Here is a 20,311-nt window from a genome sequence, read left to right on the forward strand (position 1 = left end):
CCTCATTCTCTGGCTAGTTACTAGCTCTCTGACCACCTGTCTCCTCATCACTCATTTATACACTGTATCAGGCTTGGATTAGTGAAAACAATCTTTGAATCACTGTTTTAGGGCACAGAATAGACTCAGTGACAAATTCCAATCTGAATCTGTAGTTGAGGATTCTCACAGACAGCGCAGAGCTCAACCTCAGGCTCTTGCCAGCTTACGTTTGTTTGCTTTTTCAAAAAAACATCACCCCCTCCCCAAGTGATAACTACAGGTGAATTTTGTCCCAATTACACCCATTCTCTTTCCACCGCAGCCCCACCCACCTCCGCCTGAAGGACTGGGCGTGAAGGAGCATGACAACTAGCTCAAGGCTTCTAGTTGCTTCATCCAGTATCGTCCATCCTGCCTTTCACATTTGTCTCCCAAAGACACGGCAGATTGGGTTGCGTACTCCAGGGCTGCCTTTTGGAAAAAGTCGTTTACTGTGGAGTAACAATATTCCTTTGCTTCCGTTAAGTATTTGGAGGTTAGGATCACACTATCTCCACCTGTCCTGGAGACCAGGATGGGTGGCAGCCAAGAGGATGCAGGTGAAAAGGATTTTTTAAAATACGAAAAAGAGAAACGTGTTTGCAAACATTCAACCACAACCTTAACGCAGTTGTCACGGGATGACGGTTCTGAAATGAAGCAAGGGAGTGGGGTCAGGAAATTGATCAGGGCCCAGGACACAGCGAAGGTCAAATGCCATCACTCCCGACCTCTTCATCCCAAGAGCTCTCGGTCCGCTCTCGGGCTTTACCGGGCCTGCAACCCTCTTGTCGCCCGATCGGTGTCTCGGTCACTAAATGCCCTGAAGGGTGCGACCAAGTGCACGCCCCACGCCACCCCCGAGACCGCAGGCGAAAATGAGCGGCTCTCGAGACAGCCCCAGGAACGCCCCGGGCGCCGGACCCGGAAGCAGGCACTTCACGCGCTCTGCGGGAACCTGCCAGGCACAAGCCGAGAGGGTGGGGCGCCTCCGACTCTGCGTGCTTACGTCATCGCGTAGGCTGGCGGGGCCGCGAGATGGGGGAGGTGACGTATTGGGAGCGTCAAGCGACTGTGGGCGGACCCAGGGACTAGGGCGGAAGATAGCACCGCCTCTTAAAGCCGCCAGGGGCCTCTCGGGGTTCCGCCGCGCAGTCCGCACGGCGCGTCTGCTTTAAGAGTCCCCGTGACACGTGTGTGAGGCGCCGGAGACCCGGATGGTGCGTGTGCGGGGCCCGTGCCGAGTAGACGCCAACGCCGCTGGCCTGTAGCCGGGCCAGCTGAAGGCCGGGTAAGCTGGGACCAGGTTGGGGCGGCGCGGAGGCTGGCTGTGGGACTTCCCCCGGGAGTTTGCCGCCCGACGCGGGGCGCACCCTTGGATACTCGGGGGGAGACATGGGTGTTTGCGCGGGGCTGGGAGGTCCACGGGTCCTCGGAGCTGCGCCGTCCGCGAGGGGCTTCGGGGTCCACTGGGAGGCCCTGGGGCCGCGCGTACGCTAGGGGCTCTGGGGCCCACGGGGAGGCCTCTAAATGCCCGTCCACGAGGGGTTCCGGGGAGGCCCTAGGGCTGCGCCGTCCCCGAGGGCTCGGGAGTCCACGGGGAGGCCCAGGAAGTGTGCCCTCCGTCCGGGCTGCCCCAGGTCTGCTGTCTGCTCTTTCCTGCACTTCCAGAGTGACCCACGGTGCAGGGGAGAGCTGCCCGGTCAGGAGCCCAGGCAGGCCAAGAGGCAGCAGCCTGTGACGGTGTTGGGCACGGTCTTTATACACAGAAGCATCGTTTATGTAGGGTTCAGATTTTCTCTGGAGTGGCTTAAGTTAGAATCAGGGGGAGGGCATTCGGTTTGGCAGCAGGGCTGATGTCTTATTCCTTTATCTTATTTGTAAGAGATGTGGGAAGGTTCACTCCTGGAGAGAATAACGTTCCTCATGGTTATGGTGAAGGGGTGGGTTCAAGATGTGAGTTTTTAAAATACCCATTTCTTTGGTCGGGTAGTATTGGGTCTCCCCTGGGGTTCCCGGAGCTAGAGCAGCCTCCAGAAATAAAGATGGGAGAGGAAAAACATCCTGGTCCTGCCTCAGTCCACCGTCTATAAGGGAGGTGGAGAATCAGGTTCCCGGGGAGACGGACACTTAGTTTGCTTTTTCTTGGCTGGGGCTGGGAGCTGGCTTTGCTGCAGAGGCCCCTGTAAAAGTGCCTCAGGGAGGCCCCAGCCTCTGGGACTCCTCCCCGCCAGCACGTGGTTGACCCTGTGAGTCTTGAGCGCAGTTTATGCTGGAAAATTGCATTTACAGGGAGGAGGGAGAGAAAATGTGTTTGCATGGCGATGGAGAAAGCTTTGAGTAGAGTGGGAGGAGGGAGAGAAAATGTGTTTGCATGGTGATCGAGAAAGCTTTGAGTAGAAGTAGAAATGTGCACGGGTAAGTATGAGCCTAAGTAAGAGCCGTTCCTGGACAGTGGGAAAGGTGGGCTGGAAAGAGCATCCTGCAGAGTTTTGAAGAGTGTGTTACCAGGTGTGTGCATCAGAGGCCTTTTGATGGTGTATTACAAGAGCATTTTTCTCTAGGTGGCTGCACCTTGGGGAGAAATCATTTGTAGGTTGTTGCTTAGTGTTTCGGGTGGGATTGGTGATGTAGAGGTTTCATCTTTCTGTCAAAACTGGAAAATTTCGATTTGTTCAAAGTCTCTTGACTACACATTGAGGAGTGGGCTGTGTAGAGTAGGTATTCTCTGAGTTATTTATCTCAAATGAAATTGGGTTAAATCTCCCAAGTTCTGCTTATCCTCTAGCTTCAAGAGTTTCCCAAACCCATGTCTCTGCTCATGACTGTCCTCAGCGATACAGGATGTTGACAAGAAGAGGGACATTGTAGGGCGTTTTCATGAGAAAAATCTTTACACATTGTCTTCATTCTGAGATCGTATTCATTGTGTCTTTTTTTTTTTTTAGTTAATATGCTTTTATTTATGGACATCAGACACGGTGTAGTATCTAAAACTTGCTGTGAAATAACATGGGGACAGGAGAGGAATTGCCTGATCCCGCCCAGTAATTATTGAAGCTGAATAAGGGGAGCATGGCGGTTCCGTGTGCTGTTCTCTCTACATTGTATATGAGTGTTTTCACAGTAAAAAGATTTCAAGTACCTTAATTTTCTGTAATCATAGTGATTGTGGTTGGTAATTCGGGAAAGAAGAAAACCCGCAGACTTAGCTAGAGTGAAAATTTGGCAACTGTCACTGCACTTTCAGTTGTTTTTTTTTTTTTAAATCTTACTTGCTCATGAAAACAAAGTTGGAGATGATTATCTATTATCTCTTACTCTTTGCAAATGCAGTGGAGATTGGAGTTGACTCGTGAGTGTAGGGGGGATATTTGTTCATTGGGCTTGTCGCTGGCGTGAAGGTTAGGGTCTCTAGCGGAGGGCAGGGTTTTCGTATTGTATCCATCAAAATCGTTGGCAGCTAGTTAGCTCAGCTATCCTCCGCTCTTCCTGTGTCTCGCACTATCCGTATTCCTTCTGCCTCAATGCTGACTGTTACCGGAAGATGGTTGACCTTCCTGCTCCACATCCACGGAGGAGGGCTGGTGAGACATTGGGAAGAGAGGCGGCTTCACGTGGTGCGCTTTCATCCCACAGATTCTGATGCCCCTTCCAGAAAACACGCTTGTAGCTCTGATGATTTAACGGGCCCAAAGCTGGGAAGCACGTGATTTTGAGGGCCTAGCACCCTGCCTGCCCAGTCCGGCCAAGCACCTGACCCCACGCCGCAGGAACAGCACGCCCGAGTTCAGACGCCCCAGGTAAGCCCGCTCGTGGTCAAGCAGCCATTGTTCAGTTTGGAGGGCTGTCTTAGATAATTCTCCTTAGGAAAGCTGCTTTTATTTTTTTTCATGTCAGAGAGCTTGTGCTTGCTTGCTTTTTTTTAATAATGTTTTTACATTTCTGTTCTCTAGAAATTTTTATAGAAAAAAATTTGATCCGTATACAGAATTAGGTGCCCCATAACTTAAATCTGGGTGATTTCATCAGAGGTGCTGGAGGGAGTCTTTTCACTCCAGCAGAGTTTTGGGTCCACCTGATCAGTTGGGTCTCCTGGGTCCGGCCAGAGACCACGTACCCAAGGGAGTCATCGTTTTTTCTGATGGGAGTGAGTTGTGTAAGGAGCCTCTTATCTAATTGTAACTCAGATAGTCCTTGAGCTTTGGCCAGATGGTTGAGAGGTGGTGGATGGGAAGGAAAAGTGGTGGTTCCACGTGTAGCAGTCAGGGGTGGTGCGGTTTCTGGCTTGTTACACTGCGGTTCCTCAGCTAGTACTCAGCTCTTATGCAGTGTGTGTCTCCCCATTAACCTCACAGGCACCTTTAATGCTGTTCTTATTCCTGTTTTATAAAGAATAGGCTCTGGCAGTCAACAGTGATTTTTTTTCCCCTGTAGTTTATAGCTAATCCAAGATGGAATAACACCGGCATTCCAGAGTCCAAGCTGCCACCACGCCCCTGCCTGCTCCACCGCCTCAAGGTTCTGCGTCTTGTGTGTACTTTTCTGGTCCTGTTACTATCATTTGTCTTCTCTCTCACTTTTAAAAAAAGATAGTCTGCACAAGCGCTATCCGATAACGCAAGCCACAGGTATCATCGGGTTTTACACTGGCCACATTAGAAAATGAAGCAGGTGGAGTGAATTTTATTTAACCCAATATATGTAAAATATGATCATTTCAGGGCTTCCCTGGAGGTTAGGGATCAGCCCGCCAGTGCAGGGGACATGGGTTCGATCTCGGGTCTGGGAAGATCCCCAGTGTTGCAGAGCAACTAAGCTGGTGTGCCACAACTACTGAGCTGTTGCTCTAGCGCCCACGAGCCACAGCTACTGAAACCCGAGCGCCTAGAGCCTGTGCTCCGCCGCAGGAGAAGCCACTGCAGTGTGAAGCCTGTGCATCGCAGCTAGAGAAAGTCCGTGGGTGACAAAGAAGACGCAGCGCAGCTGTAAATAAATGAATAAAAAGTACATTTTGGCAGATAACCAGTCTTAAAATTACTGAGACATTTTACATTTGCAAACTTGAGCCTTTGAAGTCCGCGTATTTTACACTTCCAGCCCATCCCAGTGTGGACCAGCCTCCTTTCTCGCGTTTGGTGGCCCTTAGAGGCTCATGGCCTTCTTGGTTTTGCAGACTGTGGGTCTGAACACAGGGGTATCCTTATCTCACTCACCTTGGGAATTCCTTTATTATGTGGATTTGTGTGTGTGACCAGAGCGTCTTGCAAGAATTAGCATTTCCCTGGTTTTGAGCAGACGTTAGGCCCACGTGGTCGCCCTTGGAGGGAAATTACACTAGGCATGGTGTCCAGTCACTTGATGGTATTTCTGTCCCTTTTCATTGCTGCATGCCGATTTTCTCTAATTGCACAAGCGGGGCTGCTCTCGAGTGCCGGGCGCGGGCTTCTCATCGCAGTGCTTCTCTTGTCGCGGAGCACAGGCTCAGGCTTACGGCCTTCGGTTGCTGCAGTGCACGGGCTCAGTGTTAGCTCGGTACGGCAGTAATTGCAGTTTCGGACTGTGAATTTTAAATCATTATAACTAGGCTTAACCACATCTTCATTAATCAAAGTTGGAACCCTTACAGTCAACACATTTTTGCCAATGAGAAATAAGTTTGTTTATTCCTGTAGCATAAAAAATCCTTCCTTCAGGATTCAGCGAACTCTTGGAAAACAGTTTCTGCCTCCTGCTGGTTGTAAAAACGTCTTCCCTGCAAAAAGTTGTCCTGATGCTTGAAGAAGTGGCAGTCAGTTGGCGAGAGGTCAGGTGAATGTGGTGGAAGAGGCAAAACTTTGTAGCCCAATTCGTTCAACTTTTGAAGCGTTGGTTGTGCGACATGTGGTCGGGCATTGTCATGGAGAAGAATTAGGCCCTTTCTGTTACACCAGTGATGGCTGCAGGTTTTGCTGTTTTGGGTGCGTCTCATCGATTGGCTGAGCATACTTCTCAGATGTAATGGTTTCACTGGGATTCAGAAAGCTGTGGTGGATCAGACCAGCAGCAGACCACCAGTGACCGTGACCTCTTTTTGGTGCAGGTTTGAATTTGGGAAGTGCTTTGGAGCTTCTTTTCGGTCCAGCCACCGAGCTGATGGTTGCTGGTTGTCATAGAAAATCCACTTTTCGTCGCACTTCGCAATCCAATCGAGAAATGGTTCGTTGTGTAGAATAAGAGAAAGTGACACTTCAGAATGACCTTTTTTTAATTTCCAGTCAGCTCATGAGGCAGCCACCTCCTGGGCCTTTTTCACCTTTCCGGTTTGCTCCAGACGCTGAAACGTTGAGCTCTTAGACAGCTTCTGTGAAGTTGTGAGAGGAGGGCCTTGTTGATGGCTCTTAATTGGTCATTTTCACCTTCCGAGGGCTGGCCACTGCGCTCCTTATCATTGTGGCTCTCGCCTCCTTTGCAAAACTTCTTGAACCACCGCTGCGCGGTACATCCGTTAGCAATTCCTGAGCCAGATGCATTGTTGATGTTGCAAATTGTCTCCGCTGCTTTATGACCCATTTTGAATGTGAATAAAAAAACTGCTCGATTTTGCTTTTTGTCTTAACATTTCTGTAGTCTAAAATAAATACAAAATAAACGGCAAATAATTTAATTCAGTAGCAAAAAAAACAGAAAGCGAGAAATGTGCATTAAAATGATGTATAGCATAATACATTTATGTAAGAATGTATTTCCAGTATCAAACAGCAAAGTGCAACAATGCAAAACCGCGATTACTTTTGCACCAAGCTAATCATTGCATCACACAGGCTCAGTAGTTTTGGCACAGGGGTTTGGTTGCCCCGAGGAATGTGAGGTCTTCCTGGACCAGGGATCAAACCCATGTCCCCTGCATTGGCAGGCAGATTCTTCACCACTGGCCCACCAGGGACGTCCCTACTCCATGCTACTTCTTGAAGAGATGACATCAAGAGGGTACTCTGACCTCCTGGGGGAGGTCTGTCTATTTAGTGCTGTTGGCGGAGGCACTTTGTCTGTTTCGAGAGGAGAGAGGTGGATGCTGCTGTGTCTGAGTGATTGCGTGTCTTCTGCTTGCTCTGTAGGGTTGGCAGCTGATCCAGAGCCGCTTTCATGGTGGGACCCATCCCTAAGGCCCAGGGGGGGTTGTCAGAGGAGGGACCCATCCCTAAGGCCCAGGGGGGGTTGTCAGAGGAGGGACCCATCCCTAAGGCCCAGGGGGGGTTGTCAGAGGAGGGACCCATCCCTAAGGCCCAGGGGAGGGTTGTCAGAGGAGGGACCCATCCCTAAGGCCCAGAAGAGGGTTGTCAGAGGAGGGACCCATCCCTAAGGCCCAGGGGAGGGTTGTCAGGAGGGACCCATCCCTAAGGCCCAGGGGGGGTTGTCAGAGGAGGGACCCATCCCTAAGGCCCAGGGAAGGGTTGTCAGAGGAGGGACCCATCCCTAAGGCCCAGAAGAGGGTTGTCAGAGGAGGGACCCATCCCTAAGGCCCAGGGGGGGTTGTCAGAGGAGGGACCCATCCCTAAGGCCCAGAAGGGGTTGTCAGAGAAGGGATGCTCTGCTCCTGGGGTCTGCTTACCCGCTGCTTTGTGTTCCTCCTCGTCCCCCAGGGATGCACCATGCCCATCGTGGACAAGCTGAAGGAAGCCCTCAAGCCTGGCCGCAGGGATTCGGCTGATGATGGGGAGCTGGGGAAGCTTCTGGCCGCTTCTGCCAAGAAGGTCCTTCTGCAGAAGCTGGAGTTTGAGCCGGCCAGCAAGAGTTTCTCCTACCAGCTGGAGTCACTGAAGAGCAAATATGTGCTGCTGAACCCCAGGACAGAGGGAGCCGGGTGCCACCAGAGCGGAGATGAGCCGCCGGCCCGGAAACAGGGTACAGACGCAGAGGGTGGTGCCGAGGGCCCAGCCGTGTGCTGACAGGCGGAGGGACGAAACAGTGACCGGTAGTGGGAACAGGAGCACAGTGTGGTCAGCTGTGAGCATCGGGCGTGGGGCCAGTAGGTTTTAGCCGCAGAAGTAACAGAACAGGGTTGGTGAGAGAGCGAGCTCTGTCTCGAGAGGTTCAGGAACAGGGCTTGGAGACTAGGAGGTGACGTGGGTGGGATCGGCGCCAGGGCCTCCTGACTCCAACTGTCCTCGAAAGCTCATACACAGAGGGGCTCTGGGGCTCCAGGCCAAGGCCGTCAGGGAGAGCCGTGGGGTCACAGACTTCCTCCTGGACTCGGGAGCGGGGACCCAGGTACCCCCAGACACCACCTCCTGAGCATGTGCCTGCGGACTGTGCTGGGGCTCGGATGTCAGGCCCTCCTCTATCCTGTCTCCCTCTCCAGGTAGTGAGCACGCCTGCGAGAGCTGCAGCGACGGGGTGCCCGCACCCCAGAAGGTGCTCTTCCCGGTGGAGCGGCTGTCCCTGCGCTGGGGGCGCGTGTACCGCGTGGGCGCCGGCCTGCACAACCTCGGCAACACCTGCTTCCTCAACTCCACCGTGCAGTGCTTGACCTACACGCCGCCCCTGGCCAACTACCTGCTCTCCAAGGAGCACACGCGGGGCTGTGAGTGAGCGCGGCGCTGGGGCAGGCTGTTGCACACAGGCGGCTCTGAGCGTGCCCTTGCCGCAGGGCCGCTGTGGGTGCTCAGGACCAGACTTTCTCTTATTTGGACAAACCCGTGTTCTTGTGCCGCTGCCATGTTTAGCCTGGGTCAGATTTAGGAGTCAGGTTCCTGCTCCGTAGTGACTGATAAATCCTAAATTAGAGGTGTGCTGGCTGCAGGATGGGCAGTGGAAGAGAATCCAGGTAGAGTAACAGTCTCTAAACTGATCTGAAAATAATCACCTAGACAGCAGAAAGGGCTTTTGGAAAACACCTCCAAAATACGTACATTCAGTTATCGCATCCATTATAGTAGCACCATTGTACGTGCATCATAAAATGTTCTCCAAAGTGGAAATTGAATATCGGTAAACTAAAGATGAAAGAAAAGATAACTTCGCCAAATAGAATACAACAGAAAGTCTGACTAGCCTTTCAACCATTAACAAAATTAAATCAGTGGTTAACTTTTCCCCATGGAGAAAACACCAGGCTGAGACAGTTGGCTAGTGAGTTTTACTGAAACTTTTAAGAAACAGATCATTTCAGTGATTCACAACCTTTCCCAGAGTAAAAGAAAAAGAGAGAACTTCCTAGCTTATTCAGTGAGATTCTCTTGATTTGGGTAACAAAATTAAACCAGCATAATACGAGAAAGAAAAATTATAGTTCCATCTCGTTCGTGAATATATATGTAAAAATTCTAGGTAAAATATCAGCGAATTCAGGAGTCTTGTATCCACTGTGAGCAGCTTGTGTTCATGCTAGAAACGCAGGGATGTTCTGATGTCAGGCAGGCTCCACATGTAATTGTGGGGCGAGCGGAGCACAGCAGCTACGGGAGCACCCCCAAGGCCAGCCTGCCTGGTTCCCATCCTGGCTCTGCCACCCAGTGGCTGTGCGTCCTTGGAAATCACCTGACCTGTCCCTCATCTGCGAAGTAATAATAATATCGCCTTCATAGTGTTTTTATAAAACTTAAGTGAATTACATAAAGTGCTTAGAATAGTCCTTGGCACACAGTAAGTTCTACCTGAAAGTGTTAGTCTCTCAGCCGTGTCCGACTCTTTGCGACCCCATGGACTGTAGCCTGCCAGGCTGCTCTGTCCATGGGATTCTCCAGGCAGGAATACTAGAGCAGATAGCCCATTTCCTTTTCCAGGGGATCTTTCCAATTCAGGGATCAAACCCCAGTCTTCTGCATTGCAGGCAGATTCTTTAACATCTGAGCCACCAGGGAATCCTCACGTTCTATGTACGTGACTGTTAATCTTGCTACCTTAGTTGCTATCACTTTATTAATAGATTAAGAGAGAAAGGTCACTTGAAAATAGATGTCTGCTCCCAAAAAATTATGATTGAAAGGAAACTCTTAGCACAGTAGCAACAGAAAAGATTTTTACTAATGGCTATAAAAGGTGTCTCACAAAAACTACAAAACATCCCAATTAGGAAAATACCAGAAGCACATTTTAAAGTAAGGAGAGAAGCAAAGAGGGCCGCTCTGTGCACTTGCGTTTGACGTTTGATGTGCTGGTCCCAGCCAGAGCAGTGACGCAGGAGACAGGAGGGAGTGCGCTCTCCTTGGTTGAAAATGATATTCCTGCAGCAGAAATCATAGACAGATTGGAAATTGGGGGGAATTCCCTGACAGTCCAGTGGTTAGGATTCTGAACCTTCAGTGCCAAGGGCCCGGGTTTGATCTCTGGTCGGATCTGTCTGGGAGGGTCATGCCGTATATTTGAGGTTACAGTATCTTGTAGAACTAGAGATGTGCTTGCCTTTGGCCCCAGAAGTGTATCTTGTAGGTGTGTGCCTTAGAGAAATCCACACGCATACAGGAGGTGGGTACGGGACCATTCACTCACCCCAGCGTTGTGACTGCAGGAAGAGGGAGGGGTTGACGTGAGTGAGCAGGGGGCTGTGTAGATGGACTGTGGTCTGGAGGGAGGGCTAAAGGGCAGCTTGGTACAGTTCATAGAAAGCGACCTTAAACGTGCAGCCGCAGTATACTGGTGAGTGCCACGTGTGGAGTAGGGTGAACCCATGACTGGGAACAGCGCTGACCAGTTAGGGTGCGGGTCCCTGCTGCCAGAGGACAAAGGACGTGGGGGGCTGGGGTGTGAGAGGCTGAGAGGGGAGTTCAGCCGTCACGCCTGTGCTTGACTTACAAAGTGCTGGAAGTGGGGTGTCGTCTTTGCTCTTCTCTCTGTCTTTAAGATAGTTCACAATTAGAAGTGTAGCTAGAATCTGCCCGCCCGTGCAGGAGACGGAAGACACGCACCGTCACTCCCGGAGCCAGGAAGAGCCTCTGGAGGAAGAAATGGCAACCCACCCCAGTACTCTTGCCTGGGAAATCCCGTGGACGGAGGAGCGGGCTACAGTCCAGGGGGTCGCAACGAGTCAGACACGACTGAGCATGCACACACACACAGAAGTGTAGCACTGTCTAGCCTAACGCCTGGGGGAGCAAATAGCTTATCCCCAGCAGGGGGCTGGCCCAGTCTCGGGAGCACCATCTGGCCAGCAACCGACTCGTCCCGCCTCCATGTATGTGTCCCCTGGGGCAGCAGAGCCGCAGAGTCGGGGCCTGGGGTCTCCCCGGAGCTGGCTGAGCCCTGATGTCTCCTGGGGGCAGCAGAGCAGAGGTTCCCATGCTGAAGAGCGAGTGAAGGGGTGTCTGTCGGGAAGCCCGAAATGTTCTCTGCCATTGACCATGTGATGCGATTTGCAGGTCAGAGGACACGCTCTAAGCCGAGCTTGGCAGCTCACGCTCCTTGGGCTGGGTCTCAGGAGAGACGGGTTCCCGGGTACCGCCAGCCTTGCAGGGCTTGGGCGGGCTGGGGCCCTCTGCTCTCTGCCAGCCAGGAGGCCGTGACGTCAGCTCTCCTGGGAATTCCCAGAGCCCTACCGTGACCGCGTGTCCACGCCCGCAGGTCACCAGGGCAGCTTCTGCATGCTGTGCGTCATGCAGAACCACATCATCCAGGCCTTCGCCAACAGCGGCAACGCCATCAAGCCCGTGTCCTTCATCCGGGACCTGCGAAGTAAGAGTGGCTTCCTCCTCGGGAGGGCGGCATTGCCAGGGGGTGCTGGGGGTTGGGGGAGGCGGGAGTGGGGTTGAGCCTGGAGGCCTCAGGCACAGAGTGGAGCAGACTAAAGCTGGCCCTGGGGCCGGATGGACGTGGGGCATCCATGCCAGCCGGCGGTGACCCGCACCCCCGGCCCCTTCCCCGTGATCCTGCAGGCTCAGCCAGGCCAGGGCTGTGTGTTTTGGGTGGGGAGGTGGGGGAGGAAGTGCTGCGAGGCTTTTCTCAGCACCAGAGGAACCAGGGCCCATGTGCTGTGAAAGTCAGATTTCTCTTTTGCTTGGCAGAGGTGGGCCCTTAGTCTCGTTGCTGTTGCTGTATTTCAGGTATTTACGCATATATTGGGCTGCACTGGGTCTCCGAGGCTGCTCGCAGGTTTTCTCAAGTTGTGGCGAGTGGGAGCTACTCTGGTTGCGGCCTGTGGGCTTCTCCTTGCAGTGGCTTCCCATTGCTGAGCACGGGCTCTAGGGCGCACGAGCCGCAGTAGTTGGGGCCCGCAGGCTCTAGAGCTCGGGCTCAGTTGTTGCGGCGCTTGAGCTTAGTTGCCCGTGGTACGTGGGATCTTTCTGGACCAGGGATTGAACCTGTGTCCCCCACGTTGGCAGGCGGATTTTTAACCACTGGACCACCAGGAAAGCCCACCCATTGGTTTTTGAAACCTGTGTATATTGTATTGGGCCGACGTGGTGGTGATCTGCCATGGCCTGTATTGGCTCCTGGAAAGCCAGCTTAGTTAGTTAGCGGAGCTCATATCCTTACTGCTGGGCATCCATTCGTGCTTTCTGTTACGTGTAGAGGGTCTCACTGGAAAGATAACTGCCATCAGGGAGGTGCCTGGGACATAGGGCATCATGCAGGGCTCCGTTTCCTCACTTGGGTTTAGTCCTGGGTCCTCTAAGAGATGGCCACGAGACCAGTGGGAATGGGACGTTCGAAGAGAAGGCGGGGGCTCCTCTCTGCTGGCCTGACGCTTCTTCCTTCCCTCCTTAGAGATCGCCCGGCACTTCCGCTTTGGAAACCAGGAGGATGCACACGAGTTTCTGCGGTATACCATCGATGCCATGCAGAAGGCCTGCCTGAGCGGCTGTGCCAAGTATGTGCTCCCCTCCCCACAAGCTGCCTCTGTGGACGTCCACACTGGGCCCCTGAGCGGTCCAGCAGCGGATCCACCGCTTTCCCGGAAAGGGCCTCTCCTGCTGCAGGTCAGGTGGCGGCGTCTCTGCCCCAGCAGCTTGCAGAGGGACATGCTCTAATAGATCTCTCCAAGGACCTTCTACCACTGACGGGGGCTCTCCCCATCTTTTAAAACTGCCTTGTCATTTCGTTCCCAAGGATGGGGCAGTGGGAAGTGTAATGTCTTTAGGCAAGAACTTGAACGTCTGCAGGAAAACTTGAGGGTAAGGAGATGATGATTTTTGAGGTTCGCTCCGCCCAAATTTGAGGGCATAGACCAGCGTTCCCTTTTGTGAAACAGCTGCTGCTAGAATGTTTTTGTATCATTCTTGGGTTTGTGGGTTCAGTTGAGAGAAAGCAGGCAGGAAGTGCTGCCTGGGCTTGGAATGGAACTGAGTCCTGGACTCTGAAGTATGGCTGAGGAGTCATGCCTGGAATGCCCTTCACGAAGGTTAAGTTGAGTTGCAGCCGTGAGGATGGGAAACCTCTGTTTCGGAGGATGAGACTGATGGGGTTGAACCTGGTCTGTCATCGGTGACCTTGCCCTGGCTGGGAAGTGACCCTCCCCTCGGAGAAACAAGCTGGCATTGCTTTTGCTGGTGTAGAGCAGCAAAAGCTCTTTTCCCTTTAATTCCTGGGAGTGTTTTCTTGTGTTCTGGTTTATGTATTTGATGGTACGGTTCCCTTTCTGGGTGTTGGGCTGTTGGTGGTCTCGCATCTCAGCTGTCCCCGCCACACTCACACTCACACACACACACAAACAGCCCATGTTCCCCTTTCCTGTGCCCCTCAGTCCTTCCCCCATGGGCAGCTCATTTCTTTTCCCCGAGTTCAGTGAACTTTCTGGCCTTTTGGCCATGTTATGTTAGTTTTAAGGCTTGTTCACAGTGGTCTTCCGTCTCCCCATGCACTCGTTTGGGGTCTTCAGTTCACCCCGGAGCTTTGGCACTGACTGTTCCTGCTTCGAGCTGCCCCCAGGGGCTGGTTCTTATTTTGTACTGGCAGCACTGGTAGCTTTCAGATACTAACGAGGATTTGGCGATTGGCCTGGTTCTTTCTTCTGGCGCCCCCTTCTGGCCGCGCAGCGAAGCACATGCTCGAGGGTGGGTGGCTCTCATCCAGACTCAGAAGGGGTGTGGCCTTGGTTTTTTTGTTGTTGTTTCTTGTTCAGGACACTCTTTTTTCCCCTTGCCCTGCCTCCCCCGCCCTGCAAGGAGCCTGTCTGCCTTGCTGCGCCTGGGGCTGCTTCCCAGCCACATCCGGCTGCCCGGACTCCCAGGAGCCTCCCCTCATGGGAGGTGCCGCACAGGCCTCCGGTCCCCCTCGTCCCTCCCGTTTCCTCCCGACCTCGGTCTCGGGTGGAACGCTTGGTGGCAGTGTCTCGATGGCTTCTTGATCTGGCTCTGCTGTCCTGCCTCTGGGTAGTTGAATGTCTGCACTGTCCCTGCATCCTGGCTGGGCTGAGAGTATGTCCCTGTGTGGTCCTCCGGCCTCCTGTCCTGACGGCTCCTGTTGTCCTGGGGGCATCACCCAGAGGGTCTGGGTGTGTCTGAAGTTATGTCCTTGCCGGTTTTTGGATCTATGATGTCCCTTCTCTGATGAGTGCTGGTGACAGATGGTGGCAGTTGCTTTTTGTTTCCTAGTTTTGCATAGCAAAAGTCTGCTGACCCGGTTTTGGCCCCCGTGTGTTCCGGAGCTGTACTCCTTAGCCAGCTGCCCATGTGTAGGCAGCACAGCCATGAAGAGTTACGTGGCCTGGATGGGCGGCTGAGACCAGGGTGCCCTGGCTCACTCTGCAGGGGGCAGGAAGGGGCCACCTGCGGAGAGAGGAGCAGGGTTAGCAGCACGTGTGCAGCCTCCGGAAAGCGTGGTGCCCACGCGGGACTGAGGGCAGAGCTGGAGCGGGAGCAGGGGTCACTGAGGCAGGTTGGCCTGCAGGTCCATTGGGCCTCTTGCTCCCGGTAGGAGGCGAGGCTGCCTGCTGAGAGGGCAGGAGGGCATCCCACGGGAGGTGGCTGCTCTAGGGGAGATCTCTGGGCGGAGCCACCGCTGAGCGGGTGATGAAATGGGGCCTGGTGGGGTGCCTGCCTGTTTCTTGGCCCCTGTCCTCCACCTGAAGGCCGTGGCCTTTCTCCAGATTGGATCGTCAGACGCAGGCTACAACCCTGGTCCATCAGATTTTTGGAGGCTACCTCCGATCTCGGGGTAAGTGGAGAAACGTCCTGTGTCCCTTCTGGCCGGGGATTAGAGTATTAACCCGAAACGCTTCATTTCGGCCCCTAGGCCGACCCGCCAGGCCCCCGAGGCCTCCAGCCTGGGTCTGTGCCCCACAGCCCCACCCGCAGCCTTCCTGGGAAGGGGTTTGGAGGAGCAGAGAGTCTAGAGCCTGTAGACACGCTGGTGTTGCTTTTCCTTGGACTCCGTAGTTAATCAGATGTGGCCGCTGCCCTTGGGGTGGGGGTGAGTGTCCCTGGCCAGGCCAGCCAGGCATCTCAGGGTTTGCTCTCCTCTCCTCCTGAGCATTTCCCATCTCGGGGAGCTGGTGAGCTGGGAGCGTGCCTCCAGTTCTCATACGTGTAAACCTGGGCGACCTGGGGGTGGTGGCCCGGGGCCCTGCACCCCCCCCACCGTTCCCTCGTTCTCTCGCAGTGAAGTGCTCCATGTGCAAGAGCGTCTCAGACACCTACGACCCCTACTTGGATGTGGCGCTGGAAATCCGGGTACACACCTCATGCTGGTTGATGTTGATTTGCGTTAGGATGGGGAGGCCAGAGGGCAGAAAACCCAAAACAGGAAGACTGATCAGGGCATGTGATCCAAATAGATCAGGAAAGAGATACTTGGAATCCTCCATTTTTGTGTGTTTCATCTTAGCCATCTTCCTCTGTGTTCCTTTTTTCTTTTTCTGAAAAAAAAAAGGGGGGGGTTAAAAACAAAGACAGTTTTGTGCCCTCAGATGTGAATAGCGACCCCACTGCGCGTAGGGCTTGAGCAGGGAGGCCCGCATGGCGCGGGGAGCTTCCACACAGAGGGCGCACCATTCCGAGCAGCCTTCCTCTGTCCCCGCTCTGAGGCTGCTGGAGCCGAGCTAACCTCAGCTTGAGGTTTGGATCAGACCCGCCTCGGCCGTGGTGAACCCCTGGGGCTGTGATCCCGGTCCACAGAGAAGGAGTCACAGCCTGGCTCCCCGTTGCCTCTCTGATGGGATGCGCTGACTCCCAGAAGGCGGTAGCGAGCAGGCCAGTTCTTGGGCAAGTGAAGTGCCGTGATCTGCTGCTTCAGCCTGAAAAAGACCTTACATTTGGCATTTCTGGAGTCAGCCTTTTTCTTCCGCTGTTGACTGTACTCCCTGTTTCTGTCCTCAGCAAGCTGCAAACATCGTGCGTGCTCTGGAACTTTTTGTGAAACCAGATGTCCTGAGCGGAGAGAATGCCTATATGTGTGCAAAGTAAGTTTCGGTTTGATTGTGGCCAAAAAGATCAAGCCAGTGAGCAAGGTAAAACACGTCACCTAACCTGACCCAGCTGCCGTCCCCTCCCTCGCCCTCGCAGGCGACCACCGTCCACATTCTTGAGTGGTGTAATATGTCTTCAAACTAAAAGCCTCGAAACAGCACAGATGAAGAAATGGTCGTGGTTGTCCTAGCTGCCACTCATGTGGCACTTAGCCCGGGCTCGTCTCTGTTCTGAGGGGCTCACGTGCACGTGCATGTGAGGCAGGGCCTGTTGTTACCCCATTCCACAGGAAGAAAAACTGAGGCCCAGAAGTGGGGTGATTGCATGTGGAGGCCATCCTGCCGCCTCGATGAGCCATGCTCTGCAGCTTCCGGTTTGGACTTGAGTGGTCCTCGGGATTTTTCCATTTCAGCAGACGTGACTCTAACCTTCTTCTCTTTAGGGTTGTTACAGTCTCTGTGGGTGTGTTACTTTACATCCAGGTCATTTTTTGATTTCAGCAGACGTGACTCTAACCCTTCTTCTCTTTAGGGTTGTATAGTCTCAGTGTGTGGGTATGTTACCTTATATCCAGGTCACTAAAAGCAATAATTGCTAAAGGTTTCTCTCCCTGTGTTTTTTAGGTTTACGATTCTGTGCCAGAACCCTGCTTATTGTCCCTCTCAGTTCACGTCCCTCATCTCTAGACGCTGTTCACTTTGGCCTCTCTCTTCTCCCCCTTCATTTCCTCTTCTTCTGGCTTTGCTTTTGGTGATTTCCTGCCTGCCTGTTTATCTCTTGGCCACATCTGCTTGAATTTGTTTTTTCCTGTGTTAGCCCCGTTATTTTTCCACGCATCTGACTCAGTCTCCCGGTGGGAAAAGTGCTTCATTTTTGTGTTAGAATCTCCACCTTTTTGCTAGCCCTTGTGCTGCTTTGGGTCTCCTTTCCTTAAGCGATGTGACTTGATTTTTAGGGGTTCAGAGGAAGTGCCATGTGAGCGGCAGCTGGGACAACCACAACTGTTTCTTCTCATTCGAGAAGATTCCTTGTTAAAGAGCAGGTCTCAGGAGATTTCCCTGGTCCAGTGGTTAAGAATCTGCCTTGCAGCGCAAGGGACGGGGGTTCCATCCCTGCTCGGGGCACTAAGATTCCCACATGCCTGGGAGCAGCTAAGCCTTTGCGCCACAGCTAGAGTGTCCTTGCAGCACAACGGAAGCTCCCGCTTGCTGCCTCTAAGACCCGATGCAGCCAAATAAACAAAAATTTTAAAAAAAAAAGCAGGTCCTGATGTTCTGATGCTAACCCTGTGTGAGGACAGGAGTCCTCAGAGCACAGGCCAATAGCTCTTCCTCTCCCCTTCCTCGCAGATGCAAAAGGAAGGTTCCAGCCAGCAAGCGGTTCACCATCCACCGGACATCCAACGTCCTGACGCTCTCACTCAAGCGCTTTGCCAACTTCAGTGGAGGGAAGATCACCAAGGTGAGCCCTCAAGCCAGTGCCCTGGACCTTGTGGTCGGCACTTTTTAAAAAATTCAGATTCCAGGCTCTGTTTCAGAGAGAGTGGATTCAACTCTCTGGAAGTCAGGGCCCAGGAGCCTGCATTTCTGCAAAAATCTCCAAACGATTGTTAGGCAGTCAAGTTCAAGAACTTCTTTTTTCCCCCCTAAACTCTGCTTGTGCTTGGGGCGTTCCTGCAATGGAGGGTCCAGATGACCTTAAGAATCAAGGTGATGAACGCTGCACTCTAGCTCCCATCTCTGTGTCCTGTTTGCTCCAGAGCAGGTGCAGCTCTGTGCTGTGCTTTGTGGAGCGTGGAGGGAAAAGCTTCTGCAGAGTGCAGTAGACGGTGCCTTGTTTCATAACGGTCTGAAAACCTGTTCTCAGTTGGTAGAGCCCAGCTGTGTGATTTCGGGGAAGGCGCTGGCCTCAGCTTCAGTATCCTCACTGGTGGTGGTAGGGGGCTTGTTTAGGTCAGCGTTTCCCAAACTGCTGTTCTGCAGGACTGTTGCACGGTGCTCTGAAAGATGTTCTGTGTTCAGCTGAGCTTGGGAAACGCCCCCCGACATTAGAATAGTTCTTTTCCTTTATTATTTTGTTTGTGTATTTTGGCTATGCTGAGTCTTGCTGCTGCTCGGGCTTTTCTCTAGTTCCAGGGAGTAGGGGCTACTCTTTACTTGCGGTGCTTGGACTTATTGCAGTGCCTGCTCTTAGGCTTCACAAGCTGTGGCATGTGGGCTCAGTAGTTGGGGTTCTTGGGCTCTGGAGCACAGGCTCAGTAGGTGGGGCACGGGCTTAGTGGCTCCGTGGCATGTGGAAACTTCCCAGAGCAGGGATTTAACCGTGTCCCCTGCATTGGCAGGCAGATTCTTCACCACTGACCCACTAGGGAAGCCCCTAAAACAGTTGTTTTTAATCACAGGCCTTCTCAGAGCCTTTATTAAACTGTGTTGCATTTTGAATCTCTCAGGGGAATTTATTATGAAGAATTTCCCAGACTCAGTTGTTGAGGGAGTCACTCATTCCTCCATTTTGCTGACACTCACGTGTTTACATTGCACTATGCCATGCGAGGCTCTAGGAAATCGGGGAGATGATCAGTGCTAAATGAGGTCACGTTTCACCATAACACCTGGAACCAATTTGCTGTTAGAACACAGTTTGAGAGACACTGGTCTGTTTGATTTTGGCCCTGTGTCTGGCAAGACTAGACTGGGGCTCCTGAGCCTACTGGGTGTGTTTGCCCTTAAGATTTCTGAGCTGGTCAATAGATGAGAAAAGACATGTTGATGAATAGCATGACATTCTGTTGATCTAAAGAAGCCAAACCCAAACAGGTACCGACTGTACGAATCCCAGGAGCAGGCAGCAGTAGCCACTGGCCATGGGCTTGGAACAGGCAGGATGGGGGCATTCACTGGAGAGAAAGGACTTTCTGGATCTGTGTCTGTCTCTAGAATGGAGCATGGGTTACCATCAGTGGAGACAGGTCAGAACTCAGCAAACTGTAAACTCCTCAAAGAGCTATGTGTTTCACTCCACATAAATTGTGCCTCATTTTTTTAAAAAAGTCTGTATGAGCACAGGCAGTAATTGCAGTGCATTATACCCTTGTCGTTCAAGGCTCACTTTTGATAGTATTTGCTTATGAAAGATTGTTCATTCCTGAAATAAACTTTGGCATGACCTTTGTTCTGATCCATTAAAATTTTAGCCTGCTGTTGCAATTGCCCATTTGGGGTCAGCCTGTTTTTCTGAAGCCCTGCGTCCCTGCCCTGTGCCCTGCCCTCCCCTCAAAGTCTTCTGCTTGGGGGCGGGAGGGAGAACGAACAGCCCTTCTCCTGCACGTGGGACCCAGGTGGCAAGAGAGCCAGTCTGGGCGTACGGCCAAGACAGGGGACCGTAAATCGCTTGACAGGACAATAAGAGTTTCTCAGAGAAACTCCCTTAAAAAGGATGTGTTTTCTTTTTAAATCACTGACCAGGGGAGGCTTCTGCCTCAGCCTTGCGTGCCTGTCACCCCACATAGTTCAAGACTCACTGATTGGGAGGTTGACCCTTACTGTCACTGATGAATTGTAATTTCCTGCTCCTTGGCTCTTCAAACAGGATGTGGGCTACCCAGAGTTCTTGAACATCCGCCCGTACATGTCCCAGAGCAGTGGCGAGCCTGTCATGTACGGGCTGTACGCTGTCCTCGTCCACTCGGGCTACAGCTGCCACGCCGGGCACTATTACTGCTATGTGAAGGTCAGTGGCTCTGGTGTCGGCGTCTGGCTGCGGCGGGGGTGGTATGTGCGCTGCCTCCTGGCTGGGGGGTGAGGAGAGGCAGGTTGGCGGTGCCTATTTGCACAACTCCAGGTGGGCCCTCATTATACTCTGGGAACTGGCCCTGTTTTGTGGTTATGTCCAGGTCCTATTGCTGCTGCTTCATGGAGCACAAAGGCATCCTTCTGACCTGTCCCACTCGGATTGGTCCCACTTTTGAAGGC

At 52.9% G+C, this 20,311-nt stretch overlaps 1 protein-coding gene across 2 annotated transcripts in view; it reads left to right on the top strand.

The window, feature by feature from the left end:
- The first annotated feature begins 1,270 nt into the window (after nucleotides 1–1,270).
- USP36 (ubiquitin specific peptidase 36) overlaps nucleotides 1,271–20,311 on the top strand; it is a 32,370-nt gene continuing 13,329 nt past the window's right edge. The window contains exons 1-12 of one of the 2 annotated variants that reach the window (XM_068979133.1): nucleotides 1,271–1,312; nucleotides 3,661–3,824; nucleotides 4,459–4,542; nucleotides 7,644–7,905; nucleotides 8,363–8,584; nucleotides 11,560–11,670; nucleotides 12,703–12,805; nucleotides 15,023–15,090; nucleotides 15,535–15,605; nucleotides 16,251–16,333; nucleotides 17,690–17,801; nucleotides 19,929–20,069. In XM_068979133.1, the coding sequence (XP_068835234.1) occupies nucleotides 7,653–7,905; nucleotides 8,363–8,584; nucleotides 11,560–11,670; nucleotides 12,703–12,805; nucleotides 15,023–15,090; nucleotides 15,535–15,605; nucleotides 16,251–16,333; nucleotides 17,690–17,801; nucleotides 19,929–20,069 (1,164 nt within the window). In that variant the 5' untranslated portion in view covers nucleotides 1,271–1,312; nucleotides 3,661–3,824; nucleotides 4,459–4,542; nucleotides 7,644–7,652. Of the gene's footprint in view, nucleotides 1,313–3,404; nucleotides 3,825–4,458; nucleotides 4,543–7,643; nucleotides 7,906–8,362; nucleotides 8,585–11,559; nucleotides 11,671–12,702; nucleotides 12,806–15,022; nucleotides 15,091–15,534; nucleotides 15,606–16,250; nucleotides 16,334–17,689; nucleotides 17,802–19,928; nucleotides 20,070–20,311 lie in introns of those variants that run through there. The other variant, XM_068979134.1, reaches the window with a different exon arrangement.

This window comes from Capricornis sumatraensis, chromosome 8 (genome assembly GCF_032405125.1).
Source record: "Capricornis sumatraensis isolate serow.1 chromosome 8, serow.2, whole genome shotgun sequence".
Taxonomy (NCBI): domain Eukaryota; kingdom Metazoa; phylum Chordata; class Mammalia; order Artiodactyla; family Bovidae; genus Capricornis; species Capricornis sumatraensis.